This window comes from Oryx dammah, unplaced genomic scaffold (assembly GCF_014754425.2).
Source record: "Oryx dammah isolate SB20612 unplaced genomic scaffold, SCBI_Odam_1.1 HiC_scaffold_20, whole genome shotgun sequence".
NCBI classification, from domain to species: domain Eukaryota; kingdom Metazoa; phylum Chordata; class Mammalia; order Artiodactyla; family Bovidae; genus Oryx; species Oryx dammah.
In genome coordinates this window covers 64385840-64400762 of record NW_024070204.1, presented here as the reverse complement: position 1 = coordinate 64400762, position 14923 = coordinate 64385840, and the positions used below count along the sequence as shown (strand labels likewise).

Here is a 14923-nt window from a genome sequence, read left to right as displayed (position 1 = left end):
GAGGAGGAAATGGCAACCACTCCAGCATTCTTGCCTGAAAATCCCCATGGACAGAGGAGCCTGGCAGGCTACAGTCCATGGGGTCTCAAAGGGTGGGACACGACTTCCTGACTGAGCACCAGTAAGAGTTGGTTTGTGGTGTTGTGCCACAGCGCTAGCTCTGCTAACTACACCGTGTGCAAGGGGGACAGCCCTTGGGCAGGTGTCTCAAGAAGCCTGAGTCTTCGACTTGTCCTAAAGGGCAGGACTGTCCTAAAGGTGCCCTGAAGGAGTGTGGTTTGGTGCTCACTGTACAGGTCCTTCCCTCCCTCAGATTTTGGTCATTGTTCCCTGAGGTCATTAGAGCTCAGTTGTGCTTGCAGGACACCAAGCAGCTGGGAGGTAAATGCAGGACTAGTCAAATTAGCACCTGCTGACCCCAGCTCGGCCTCGGACTCGGGCTTAGGCCGCAGAGACTTACGAAGTCGATGGCAGAGATGGCTTCTTCTCCTTCGGTTGTGAACCACTAAATAAGAAGAGGGACGATGTTACCCTCCTTTTAGATGCATACTCTAATGAGTCTTTGGTGTTGAATCTGCCATCAGGTCAGAATGGCTAGAGTCTGGGTCAAGAAGTAACATCAAGGTGGTTGATTACCGGCCTTGGGATATTGAGAAGGAACAAGTACCTGAAGGCCATTTAATGGAAGATCTTGACTTGGGAATCTTTTAAAAATAAACACACCTCATTTGCTCTGGGACTCAGTTTGTAAAACTGGATTTTCCTTCTGTGCCATACTGCTAGTGATAAGCGAATGGTATGAGTATGGCAAGAAAGCGTGGCTGATGTAAGGCAACCATGGTTAGATCACCAGAACTTGAAGAAGCTGTGAGATCGTTTAAAAAACAAGGCTTGGCATCCTAAGGGAGTGCAGGTAGTTATCTGAAGACTTTGTCTAACTAATTTCTGCCCTGTGTGGCAAGCAGCTATTAATTATACCCTGCATGTTAGGAAGCAGGTTATAAAACATTAGCCCTTATGGCTGAGACTTGAAAGCACTCAGGAGAGTGTTCTAGGAACCGAGGAGGGGCCTTTACTGCTTCAGAGAAAAGGCATGATGGAGTTGAAAAGGTTTAGAGGTGATGGGGTGTTCTAGAATGTGTAGGCCATGGAGAACAGGTAAAACCGAGGCCGCAGTGTGTTCAGATCCTCATGGCTCCTGTCTCCTGAAGAACCCACGTGTATCAGCCTCTGCTTTGAAACAGTATGCATTTTGCAGGCAGAGTTCTGTCTGTCTGGTATGTGGCTGCTTCCTTAGCTTTTAGAACAAGATCACATGCCAGTTTTTTCTGTTTACCTTTTTCCCTCCTTGGTTAACTGAAACTTTAGTTTCAGATCCTGACAAGCTAAAATGGGCTTCCCTGGTGGCTCAGATGGTAAGGAATCTGCCTGCAATGGAGGAGACCCATGTTCAACCCCTGGGTCAGGAATATCCCCTGGCAAAGGGAGAGGCTACCCACTCAAGTATCCTTGCCTGGAGAATTCCATGGACAGAGGAGCCAGGCAGGCTACAGTCCATGGGGTTGCAAAGAGGTAGAGACGACGGAGGTATTGACTGTTCACAGGCACCTTGGATACCATTGAGTCCAATCCCTTAGTTTTCTGTTGAGTTCCTTCGCTCAGTTGTGTCCCACTCTTTTTGACCCCATGGACTGCAGCATGCCAGGCCCCCCTGTCCATCACAAACTTCCAGGGTTTACTCAAATTCATGTCCATTGAATATGTGATCCCATCCAACCATCTCCTCCTCTGTCGTCCCCTTTTCTTCTTGCTTTCAATCTTTCCCAGCATCAGGGTCTTTTCAAATGAGTCAGTTCTTTGCATCAGGTGGCCAAAGTATTGAAGTTTCAGCTTCAGCATCAGTCCCTCCAATGAATATTCAGGACTGATGGACTGGATGGATCTCCTTGTAGTCCGAGGGACTCTCAAGAGTCTTCTCCAACACCACAGTTCAAAAGCATCAATCCTTCGGCGCTCAGCTTTCTTTATAGTCCAACTCTCATATCCATACGTGAGTACTGGGAAAACCATAGTATTGACTAGAGTTTTCTGTTAGAGCTTTAATATCTAGGGCCAAGATTTCTTTATTTGGCACAAGCAGCACCTGACTCAAAGCTGCCAACAGGTATAATTTCCTTTAAATTTTTTTTTTAAATAATGGTAGTTTATATATAAGACTGCTGTGTGCTCAGTTGTGTCTGACTTGTGGCCCCATGGACTGTAGTCCTTAAGCCGCCTCTGCCCATATAATTTTCTAAGCAAGAATACTGGGGTGGGTTGTCATTTCCTGCTCCAGGGGATCTTCCCAACCCAGGGATGGAACCACCATCTCTTCATCTCCTGCACTGACAATTGGGTTTTTACCACTAGTGCAACCTGGGAAGCCCTCAGTTCAGTTCAGTTCAGTTCAGTCGCTCAGTCATGTCCGACTCTTTGCAACCCCATGAATGGCAGCACACCAGGCCTCCCTGTCCATCACAAACTCCTGGAGTTTACCCAAACTCACGTCCATCGAGTCGGTGATGCCATCCAGCCATCTCATCCTCTGTCGTCCCTTTCTCCTCCTGCCCCCAATCTCTCCCAGCATCACAGTCTTTTCCAATGAGTCAACTCTTCACATGAGGTGGCCAAAGTATTGGAGTTTCAACTTTAGCCTCAGCCCTTCCAATGAACACCCAGGACTGATCTCCTTTAGAATGGACTGGTTGGATCTCCTTGCAGTCTAAGGGACTCTCAAGAGTCTTCTCCAACACCACAGTTCAAAAGCATCAATTCTTCAGTGCTCAGCTTTCTTCACAGTCCAACTCTCACATCCATACATGACTACTGGAAAAACCATAGCCTTGACTAGACGGGCCTTTGTCGGCAAAGTAATGTCTCTGCTTTTGAATATGCTATCTAGGTTGGTCATAACTTTCCTTCCAAGGAGTAAACATCTTTTAATTTCATGGCTGCAGTCACCATCTGCAGTGATTTTGGAGCCCCCAAAATTAAAGTCAGCCACTATTTCCACTGTTTCCCCATCTATTTCCCATGAAGTGATGGGACCAGATGCCATAATTTTAGGATTGCTGTATTAGCCATTTTTAGCTATACAGTTTAGCGATCTTCATTTCCTTTTGAATCTGTCAGGAATTTTTGATTGAGTCTTCCTTGGTGGTCCAGGGGCTTAGACTTCCTGGACGTTGCCAATGCAGGGGCCCAGGTTTAATCCTCAGTAAGGGAACTAGATCCCACATGCCAGAACTAAGGCTCAGCCTGGCCAAGTAAATAAATAATGTATTTTTAAATTATAAAAAGATTTACCTAAGCTAATGATTTTCCTCAGCACCTTTACCTGTTTCACTGTCTCACTGGTTAACTTCCATACACTTCCAAGTTCATCAGAACTTTCCCATCTCTCCTTACTTCCCTGGAAAACACACAAGACAGTCTTATATATAAGTAGCTTATACAGCCTTCTGGCTTCTCAGAATCTGTTGCATACTTAGGCTTTGAAGACTATGTGATCTTTTATCTTCTAGTACCTTCAAATGTTTATTTGCTGCCCTCTTCCTCTGATAGTCGGGTGCCAGCAGAATGTAAATTTTCCAGGCCCTAGTGAAGATTCTTTGGTGTTATTAGCTGGGATACTTTTGTCGGAAGGTAACAGGAGTCCCGGCTCAGTCTGGCTTGAGCAAAGAGAAAACCTGTTACCTCACATGTTGTTGTTGCTGGTGTTCAGTTGCCCAGTCGTGCCAACTCTCTGTGACCCCACGGAGGCAGCACGCCAGACCTCTGTCCCTCAGCATCTTCCGAAGTTTTCCCAAGTTCATATCTATTGCCTTGGTGATTCCATCCTGCCTTCCCATCCTATGACATCCTCCTCTTCTGCCCTCAGTCTTTCCCAGCATCAGGGACTTTGCCAATGAGTCAGCTGTTCACATCAGATGACCACAATAGTGGCGCTTGAGCATCAGTCCTTCCAGTGAATAGTCAGGGTTGATCTCCCTTAGGATTGGCTCGTTTGATCTCCTTGCTGTCCAAGGGACTCTCAGGAGTCTTCTTCAGCACCACTGTTTGAAGGCATCAGTTCTTTGGCACTCTGCCTTCTTTACAGTCCAGCCCTCACAATCGTACGTGACCACTGGGAAGACCACACCTTCACTATACAGACCTTTCTACAGAGTAATGTCTCTGCTTTTCAACACACTTGTCTAGGTTTGTCATAGCTTTCCTGCCAAGAAACAAATGTCTTCCAATTTCATGGCTGCTATCACCATCCACAGTGAGTTTAGAGCTCAAGAAGAGGAAATCTGTCACTGACTTCAACATTTTCCCCCAGTAGCTCATTTGAAAAAGAATCTGCCTGCAAAGCAGGAGACCCTGGTTCAATCCATGGGTCTGGAAGATTCTCTGGAGCAGGAAATGGCAACCCACTCCAATATTCTTGCCTGGAGAATCCCATGGACAGAGGAGCCTTGCAGGCTACTGTCCATGGGGTCGTAACAGTCAGACTCGACTTAGTGTCTCAACCACCACCTAATGGGGCCGGATGGCATGATCTTACTTTTTTTAATGTTAGTTTTAAGCCAGCTCTTTCTCTCCCCTCCTTCACCGTCATCAGGAGGCTCTCTAGTTCTTCTTCTCTTTTTGCCATTGGAGTGGCGTCATCCCTGTATCTGAGGTTCTCCCGCCTGTCCTGAGTCCAGCTTGTGACTCATCCAGCCCGGCATTTCTCAAGAGGTACTCAACATACAGATTAAGCAAACAGGGTGACAGCAGGCAGCCCTGTCTCCTCCTTTCTCAATCTTGAACCACTCAGCCATTGGTGGCTCAGATGGTAAAGAATCTCACACATTGAGAAGTCCAAAAAGCAGGCAGGATTTCAGGGCTAGTTGGCTACGTGGCTCAACAGTATCATTAGGAAATCTGTATTCTTGTCATCTGTGACCTGCTTTCTTTGGTGTGGCTGATACTTGTGTAGGTGTCACATACAAAGAAAGTTTTCTTCTTGCTGCTCACCTCGGAGAGAAAGCTTCCTCCCACCCTCCTCCCCGCCCTGCCGCATCACTAGTCAGAATGAGCTTGCACACCCAGCTTCACACACCTAGTGAAAGACAGGGAAGCCTGGTGTGCTGTACTTCATGTAGTCCTATCGTCAGACCCGACATAGCGAATGAACAACAATGGTTTAAAAATTTGTTTAAATTTCTCTCACACAGGTATTATGACTATATTTTTGGTTTCTACAAGTGGCCTCTTGGCTCTGATAATGTTCCAAGGAAAATGGAGTTACAGAAACTTGAAGTCTCAGTCATCATGGACCCAGAGTGTGACAGTTTCCCCAGCATTACCTCGGATGAGTCTTGTGAGTACCTATGTCATGGGAATAGACTGTTCACAAAGCTGCTTGTTACAGACTCGAGGGCCAGGAGCTGACTCTACGCCATGAACTACTGTGAGCTCTTAACCAGTGAGTTTATAATTATTATTTTTTAAAATAACCACTAGGGAACGTCACTGGTGGTCCAAGGTTAAGACTCTGCAGTTCCACTGCACGGAGCACAGGTTTGATCCTCGGATGGGGAACCAACGTCCCACATGCTGCACATATGGCAATAAGAAACAACTAATAATTACTGGTAAAAGTCTGGTGGCAAAACCAAAACATAATCATTGCAGGAAATCTTTAAGTACAGTAAGTGAAGAGGAGGAATTAAATTGTTCATAATCCCAGCACTCAGAGTTCACCTCTGTTACTTACATTATTTTTTTTTGCAGAGTAATGCATTTGAATATTTTACATAGATATAAATAAAAGCATAAGATAAAGAATGGCATGAAAAAGGGGTTAGTTCTGTACATTTGGTTTTTCTGTTTTTCTTTTTCGCATGTGCTATGCTAAGTTGCTTCAGTCGGTACAGACCTCGTGGACTGTACTCTGCCAGGGTCCTCTGTCCATGGGATTTCCCAGGCTAGAATACAGGAGTGGTTTTCCATTCCTTTTCAAGGGGATCGTCATAACCAAGGGATTGAACCCGCATTTCTCATGTCTCCTGCACTGACATTTGGGTTCTTTACCACTAGCATGACCTGGGAAGCCTCTTTTTTGTGTATGAGCATGAGTTTCAATAAATATTTTTCAATGACAGCATTTTTAGTGGCTGAATAATGTTCTACCAACTGTATGGATGTGCCAAAACTTACTTGGCTTATCCCTTAATTTAAGACATCTAGATAGTTTATTTTGAAATTAAGCCTATGTTTATAGGCATGATCTTTCGTTCTTTTTTTTTTGGCACAGTATGTGGGATCTTAGGTCCCTGACCATGAACGGAACCTGTGCCCCTTGCAGTGGAAGCACAGAGTCTTAACCACTGGACTTCCAGAGAAGTCCTGACATGATTTCTGTTTATAATTAAGTTGACACATAGATAATGCAGAACTGAGAGGGATGAAGTTTTTCACTTTTCATTTATATTTATGTTGTATTATATTTATATTCCATCTTCATTTATATTGATTGAAAATATAATCAACATTTAGCTCTGTGATTTTTTGTTTTCATAAAATATTACTCTCTGAGGCTTTTCCTAACTTGTTCTAGAAAGAATAAACAGATGGGCAGACCTTTTTTTCATAGCATGCGCTGACTGGAAATTACATGGAATTGTATCAAGGAATCAAAGAAGAGCAATGGGTGATTTAAGATTTGCAGAAAGAGCAGGCTGGTGAGTCAGGTGTCAAAATAGAAAGGAAAATGCATATCTTAGAGAAGAGAGTAACCCCTTTGTTCTCAGGTTGCCTCACAGAAAGTTAAGTCCATCTCTTGATCCTTTTGATTAGAGATGAGATTTCTTGATGCGTTGATACATCTTTTTGCAAAAGAACTTCATTTCTCTTCCATTCTGTGGCTGTTCTTAGAAGAGAAAGAGGATGGTTTGCCCACATTAATCATGTGAGTTGACAGTTAGCACTCAGACACTTTATGAATTAGATTTTGCAGTCTGAATTGAGGAATGATCAGCAAATTACCAAGGAATTTTGCTGACTGGCAGTACAATGACATATTGTAAAATCCAAACAATGGAATGTGTCGAGGCTGGGGAGTTACAGTCTGTCTTGCATTCAGCTTTGCAAACCCCATTTTTCTGAAAGGGAGACTTCTGGAGATAAGCTAACCATGAAATATTCTGGTTAAAGGATAAACTAGTTTTAAACTAGTTGTTGATGATGATGAGAGAAGTACACACAAATGGAAATAACAAGATATAAACCATTGTCCAAGGGTATGAGGAAATCTTCAAGAAGCTGATGAGTGTTAACAGCAGCATCAAGTAAAATAAAAATAGGCACCTCCTCAGAACCAGATATAGGCTAATTTCTACCACAGAGACGTAATTACATACATCAAGAATGTTCTCTGTGGTTTGTCTGCCACAGTGAATGTTTATAAGCAAAACGAAATGTTCATCACTAGAAGAATGGCTGCATATATCTTGTCAGTTGACTCTAGAGAATACTCTTCAACAATTGAGAATGAACAAGTGGAGTTACAGGGCTTCTCTAGTATCCAGGGTTTATGAATCTGCGGGCCAAGAGGCCACGCGTTTCGACCCTGATCTGGGAAGATCCCATATGCTGAGGAGCAGCTAAACCCCACAGCCACAACTACTGTGCCCATGAGCCACGTGACTGAAGCCTGCGTGCCTGAGAGCCTGTGCTCTGCACAAGAGAGACGGCCACAGCGAGACCCCCGTGCACTGCCACTCGAGAGGAGTCCCCGCCCGCCGCAGCTAGAGACAGCCCACACGCAGCAGGGAAGACCCAGTGCAGCACACGCCAGTAAACACAATACTTAAAAAAGAAGTGGAGATAGAACGACATGGGGAACTTGCCAAGATCAATTGCTGAGTTGGACAAGGGGAGATACATCCTAGTGTGTACAGGGGGTCCCATTTACACACCAGCATAAATACAAGGAGGTGCACATGAGGCAGCATTCTGTTTCTTGCCACGTGGATATAACAGTGCCCAGGAAAAGCCCTGCTGTTTCCTCTACGCAAGTAGGGGGAGTTCAGTGGGCATCTCAAAGGGGATTTTAGTCTTACCTATAACATTTTATTATTCTAAAAAGAGGAATCCATTGCTGTTATTTGCATGTATACCCTTCAAAACAACAGTGTGGTGCAAAAAGTATAGAAAGGGATCATTGAAAGAAGATGCCTTCGTTCCACCTCAGGGAGCTTATTGGTGTTAAGACTAAGAATTTGGCTGTGAAATAAAAATTCTATAGCTTATTTGTCCATATATTTAGGAAACACAATCTCCTCCTTATTGCTTTATATGTGTGGTTTTTGCATTGGGTTGAATCAGAATCCTTTTAAATATCAGCCAGTCCTCAGCTGTTCGAAAATAATTGGCATCAGGTATATGCCAAAGAATGTTCAAACTACCGCACTATTGCACTCATCTCACATGCTAGTAAAGTAATGCTCAAACTTCTCCAAGCCAGGCTTCAGCAACACGTGAACCGTGAACTCCCTGATGTTCAAGCTGGTTTTAGAAAAGGCAGAGGAACCAGAGATCAAATTGTCAACATCCACTGGATCATGGAAAAAGCAAGAGACTTCCAGAAAAACATCTATTTCTGCTTTATTGACTATGCCAAAGCCTTTGACTGTGTGGATCACAAGAAAGTGTGGAAAATTCTGAAAGAGATGGGAATACCAGACCACCTAACCTGCCTCTTGAGAAATCTGTATGCAGGTCAGGAAGCAACAGTTAGAACTGGACATGGAACAACAGACTGGTTCCAAATAGGAAAAGGTGTACGTCAAGGCTGTATATTGTCACCCTGCTTATTTAACTTCTATGCAGAGTACATCATGAGAAACGCTGGACTGGAAGAAACACAAGCTGGAATCAAGATTGCCGGGAGAAATATCAATAACCTCAGATATGCAGATGACACCACAAGTGAAGAAGAGCTAAAAAGCCTCTTGACCCAAGTGAAAGAGGAGAGTGAAAAAGTTGGCTTAAAGCTCAACATTCAGAAAATGAAGATCATGGCATCCGGTCCCATCACTTCATGGGAAATAGATGGGGAAACAGTAGAAACAGTCTCAGACTTTATTTTTTGGGGCTCCAAAATCACCACAGATGGTGACTTCAGCCGTGAAATTAAAAGACACTTACTTCTTGGAAGAAAAGTTATGACCAACCTAGATAGCATATTCAAAAGCAGAGACATTACTTTGCCGACTAAGGTCCGTCTAGTCAAGGCTATGGTTTTTCCTGTGGTCATGTACAGATGTGAGAGTTGGACTGTTAAGAAGGCTGAGTGCCGAAGAATTGATGCTTTTGAACTGTGGTGTTGGAGAAGACTCTTGAAGGTCCCTTGGACTGCAAGGAGATTCAACCAGTCCATTCTGAAGGAGATCAACCCTGGGATTTCTTTGGAGGGAATGATGCTAAAGCTGAAACTCCAGTACTCTGGCCACCTCATGCGAAGAGTTGACTCATTGGAAAAGACTCTGATGCTGGGAGGGATTGGGGGCAGGAGGAGAAGGGGCCTACAGAGGATGAGATGGCTGGATGGCATCACGGACTTGATGGACATGAGTCTGAGTGAACTCTGGGAGATGGTGATGAACAGGGAGGCCTGGCGTGCTGTGATTCATGGGGTCGCAAAGAGTCAGACACGACAGAGCGACTGAACTGAACTGATATGCCACATGTTAATGGTCTTAGATAAGTCTTTGTGCTGACTGATTCCAGGAGATCTCAGAACTGGAATGTGGCAAAAGCTGGCTTTTAAACCGTGACCAGTGAAATTGTGAGTTCTATTTAGGGAGCTTAAACTAAGGATTTAATAGAGGGGGGGAATCGTGATTCGACTGTGGTCATAACAGCAATACCGTTCTTAGCCTGGCCTTTAGCTACCTCTCGACTGTTCGTCTGATGGAAAGGCTTCCTTGTCAGAAGATTCTCACCTGATTGTTGGCTGTTGATAGAGCTGTTTTCCCTATGTGTAGCCAACTGTTCTGCAACACCCTGGGTGATGGTGGTGCAGGGTGATGATGAAGCAGAGATACCATGATAAATCATGAACCTGCAGCCCTCGAGTGTCTTTGCTCTGGCAGAGTCTTCCTTGTCACATCCCTTTAGCTTTCAACCTCTGTGCTTTCTGTGCTTTACACTATCTGTGGATGACTCCAGGAGAAAGCTCTCTAACCACTGAAATGACTGTTGGGGCAACCTCTAGTTGCACCGTGTGCACTCACTTGCACCTCGGCATGTGGGATCTTAGTTCTCCAACCAAAGATTGAACTCCTATGCCCTGCGTTAGAAGGCAGATTCTGGACCACTGGCAAGGTCCCAGCAAGTGAGTGTTAAGGAAGATTCAGGACAATGTTAGGGGTATTAGGTACAGGGCAAGTAGGGGGCACAGGGAGAGAATGGCCAGAGTAGAGAAAACTCTGGTCTTACAGGGTGCAGGACTGATACCAGAGGCTTCATCAAGAAATGAGGGGCACTGAGGAGTTTGCCCTTTTGACTTAAATTCTTAGCTTAAGTAAGACCCTGCTCTGTAGAGGGGTAGCGGGAGAGAACTCTCCAGTAAGGGAGAATGAGGAATCATGGAGATGACACTCAGGTTCCTGATTTGAGCTCCTTGTCTGGCTGGAGTCAGGAGAGAATGAGTCCAGAGCCCAGCAAGTGGGAAGAGGAAGAGTACAGTCTGGGGCTTGTGGAGTTTAAGGAAGAACCTACGGGATTTCTGGGGCTTCCCTGGTAGCTGAGCTGGTAAAGGATTCGCCTGCAGTGCAGGAGACCCTGGCTTGATTCCTGGGTCAGGAAGATCCCCTGGAGAAGGGGTAGGCTACCCACTCCAGTATTCTTGGGCTTCCCATGTGACTTAGGCGGTAAAGAAGCCCCAAGAAATGTGGGAGACCTGGGTTCGATCCCTGGGTTGGGAAGATCCCCTGGAGACAGGAAAGGCTGCCCACTCCAGTATTCTGGCCTGCAGAATTCCATGGACTGAGAACTCCATGGGGTCGCAAAGAGTCGGACAGGACTGAGCAACTTTCACTTTTCACGGGACTTTTAAGTGAGGATATACAGAAGTCAGCTGGAGAAACAGGTTTGGAGCTCAGGAGAAATAATGACCCAGAAATAGCAATGATATGTTTTGCGAAATGTACTGTGTATCATTGAGGGATTAACAGCAGACATTTTTTTTTCTTCCAGTTTAATTGAGGCATAACTGACAGACAGCACCATGTAAGTCTAGGTGTAGAGTATAATGATCTGACTTACATACCCGTGAAATGATTATCACAGGAAATTAGTGAACACCCATCTCATACAGATACAAAATTAGAGAAAAACATTTTTTTCTCGATGAGAACTCTTATGATTTACTCTTTGAACAACTTTCATGTATAGCATACAGCCGTGCTAACTGTGTTCATCATGTTGTACATTATGTCCCTTGTACTTATTTATCTTATAACCAGAAGTTAGTACCTTTTGCCTGCCTTTGTCCAGTCACCACCCGCCTCTGGTAACCAAGAGTCTTATCTCTGTTTCTGTGAGCTTGCTTGTTTTTGAAGTGTGATTACGTTAGGACACCGTGTTCATTCCCCTTACACATCGTGATTCAGTCTTTCTGTCCATTTTTACACATAAGCCTAACTTGTGACTCTGTTCTTCTGATGGAAAGGCTACCTTGTCAGAAGACTGTCCCCTGATGACTAGCTGTGGACAGATGTGTTTTCCCTGGGTGTCACCAGCTGTCACACGCCACCCTGAGCGGTGGGGGCTGTGGAGGGTGATGATGAAGCAGAGAACGTTTTATTCTTTCCTGGTTTTTTGAGGTATAATTGACATAACATTATATTCGTTTCAGGTTTACAACATAATGATTTGATACTTGTATCTAATGTAAAATGTTACCATCTGTCACCATACAAGAAACATTTTTTTCTTTTTTCCAATACAGATAATTTACTTGTGAAAGGACCAGTGGCTACGCTCACTGCCAACAGAGTTTGGGGAGTATTACGAGGTAAGTTCTATGTAGTTTCATTGTTATTTTCTAGTAAGGAAATAGTTTCAGTTGCCACTTTGGGAAATCAAGCATATTAATAGCAAAACTTTGCTTCCTTGGGCCCTTTATAGATTTGTTGGGTATTTCCAAAACAATTTCCATCAAGTACTGTATATGCCACTTAAAGAAAGATCATTTATATATACCACTTAATGAAAGATCACTGGACCTTCTACAAATGTTTGAAGGTTATTGCATTCATAGTGCTGCGATTCCTTGATGTTCTTGAGCTGTAATATTCATGGAGTCATAAATGGCCCTGATCTGTTCCAGTTAGGTTTTGTTTTATCATGCATCCCCTCTTGCCACCTTCAAGAGCAAGCATGTCCTTTCTGCATTTGATTTATTTATTCAAACAACAGTTCAGTTCAGTTCAGTTGCCCAGTCGTGTCCGACTCTTTGTGACCCCAGGAATCGCAGCACGCCAGGCCTCCCTGTCCATCACCATCTCCTGGAGTTCACTCAGACTCACGTCCATCGAGTCAGTGATGCCATCCAGCCATCTCATCCTCTGTCGTCCCCTTCTCCTCCTGCCCCCAATCCCTCCCAGCATCAGAGTCTTTTCCAATGAGTCAACTCTTCACATGAGGTGGCCAAAGTACTGGAGTTTCAGCTTTAGTATCATTCCTTCCAAAGAAATCCCAGGGTTGATCTCCTTCAGAATGGACTGGTTGGATCTCCTTGCAGTCCAAGGGACCTTCAAGAGTCTTCTCCAACACCACAGTTCAAAAGCATCAATTCTTCAGTGCTCAGCCTTCTTCACAGTCCAACTCTCACATCCATACATGACCACAGGAAAAACCATAGCCTTGACTAGACGGACCTTAGTCGGCAAAGTAATGTCTCTGCTTTTGAATATGCTGTCTAGGTTGGTCATAACTTTCCTTCCAAGGAGTAAGTGTCTTTTAATTTCACGGCTGCAGTCACCATCTGCAGTGCTTTTGGAGCCCCCCAAAAATAAAGTCTGACACTGTTTCTACTGTTTCCCCATCTATTTCCCATGAAGTGATGGGCCCGGATGCCATGATCTTCGTTTTCTGAATGTTGAACTTTAAGCCAACTTTTTCACTCTCCTTTCACTTTCATCAAGAGGCTTTTTAGCTCCTCTTCACTTTCTGCCATAAGGGCGGTGTCATCTGCATATCTGAGGTTATTGATATTTCTTCTGGCAATCTTGATTCCAGCTTGTGTTTCTTCCAGTCCAGCGTTTCTCATGATGTACTCTGCACAGAAGTTAAATAAGCAGGGTGACAATATACAGCCTTGACATACTCCTTTTCCTATTTGGAACCAGTCTGTCATTCCATGTCCAGTTCTAACTGTTGCTTCCTGACCTGCATACAGATTTTTCAAGAGGCAGGTTAGGTGGTCTGGTATTCCCATCTCTTTCAGAATTTTCCACAGTTTCTTGTGATCCACACAGTCAAAGGCTTTGGCATAGTCAATAAAGCAGAAATAGATGTTTTTCTGGAACTCTCTTGCTTTTTCCATGATCCAGTGGATGTTGGCAATTTGATCTCTGGTTCCTCTGCCTTTTCTAAAACCAGCTTGAACATCAGGGAGTTCACGGTTCACATATTGCTGAAGCCTGGCTTGGAGAATTTTGAGCATTACTTTACTAGCATATGAGATGAGTGCAATTGTGTGGTAGTTTGAGCATTCTTTTGCATTGCCTTTCTTTGGAATTGGAATGAAAACTGACCTTTTCCAGTCCTGTGGCCACTGCTGAGTTTTCCAAACTTGCTGGCATATTGAGTACAGCACTTTCACAGCCTCATCTTTCAGGATTTGAAACAGCTCAACTGGAATTCCATCACCTCCACTAGCTTTGTTCGTAGTGATGCTTTCTAAGGCCCACTTGACTTCACATTCCAAATGTCTGGCTCTAGATGAGTGATCACATCATCATGATTATCTGGGTCGTGAAGATCTTTTTTGTACAGTTCTTCTGTGTATTCTTGCCACCTCTTCTTAATATCTTCTGCTTCTGTTAGGTCCATACCATTTCTGTCGTTTATCGAGCCCATCTTTGCATGAAATATTCCCTTGGTATCTCTAATTTTCTTGAAGAGATCTCTAGTCTTTCCCATTCTGTTGTTTTCCTCTATTTCTTTGCATTGATTGCTGAAGAAGGCTTTCTTATCTCTTCTTGCTCTTCTTTGGAACTCTGCATTCAGATGCTTATATCTTTCCTTTTCTCTTTTGCTTTTCGTCTCTCTTCTTTTCACAGCTATTTGTAAGGCCTCTGCAGACAGCCATTTTGCTTTTTTGCCTTTCTTTTCTATGGGGATGGTCTTGATCGCTGTCTCCTGTACAATGTCACGAACCTCATTCCATAGTTCATCAGGCACTCTATCTATCAGATCTAGTCCCTCAAATCTATTTCTCACTTCCACTGTATAATCATAAGGGATTTGAGTTAGGTCATACCTGAATGGTCTAGCGGTTTTCCCTATTTTCTTCAATTTGAGTCTGAATTTGGTAATAAGGAGTTCATGATCTGAGCCACAGTCAGCTCCTGGTCTTGTTTTTGCTGACTGTATAGAGCTTCTGCATCTTTGGCTGCAAAGAATATAATCAATCTGATTTCAGTGTTGACCATCTGGTGATGTCCATGTGTAGAGTCTTCTCTTGTGTTGTTGGAAGAGGGTGTTTGCTATGATCAATGCATTTTCTTGGCAAAACTCTATTAGTCTTTGCCCTGTTTCATTCCTCATTCCAAGGCCAAATTTGCCTGTTACTCTAGGTGTTTCTTGACTTCCTACTTTTGCATTCCAGTCCCCTATAATG

General features: G+C 44.0%; 1 protein-coding gene across 2 annotated transcripts in view; it reads left to right on the top strand.

Moving 5' to 3' along the window:
* The first annotated feature begins 5241 nt into the window (after positions 1-5241).
* HEXB (hexosaminidase subunit beta) overlaps positions 5242-14923 on the top strand; it is a 29911-nt gene continuing 20229 nt past the window's right edge. Inside the window, exons 1-2 of one of the 2 annotated variants that reach the window (XM_040262718.1) lie at positions 5242-5389; positions 12026-12091. In XM_040262718.1, coding sequence (XP_040118652.1) covers positions 5308-5389; positions 12026-12091 — 148 coding nt within the window. In that variant the 5' untranslated portion in view covers positions 5242-5307. The remainder of the gene's footprint in view (positions 5390-12025; positions 12092-14923) is intronic. The other variant, XM_040262719.1, reaches the window with a different exon arrangement.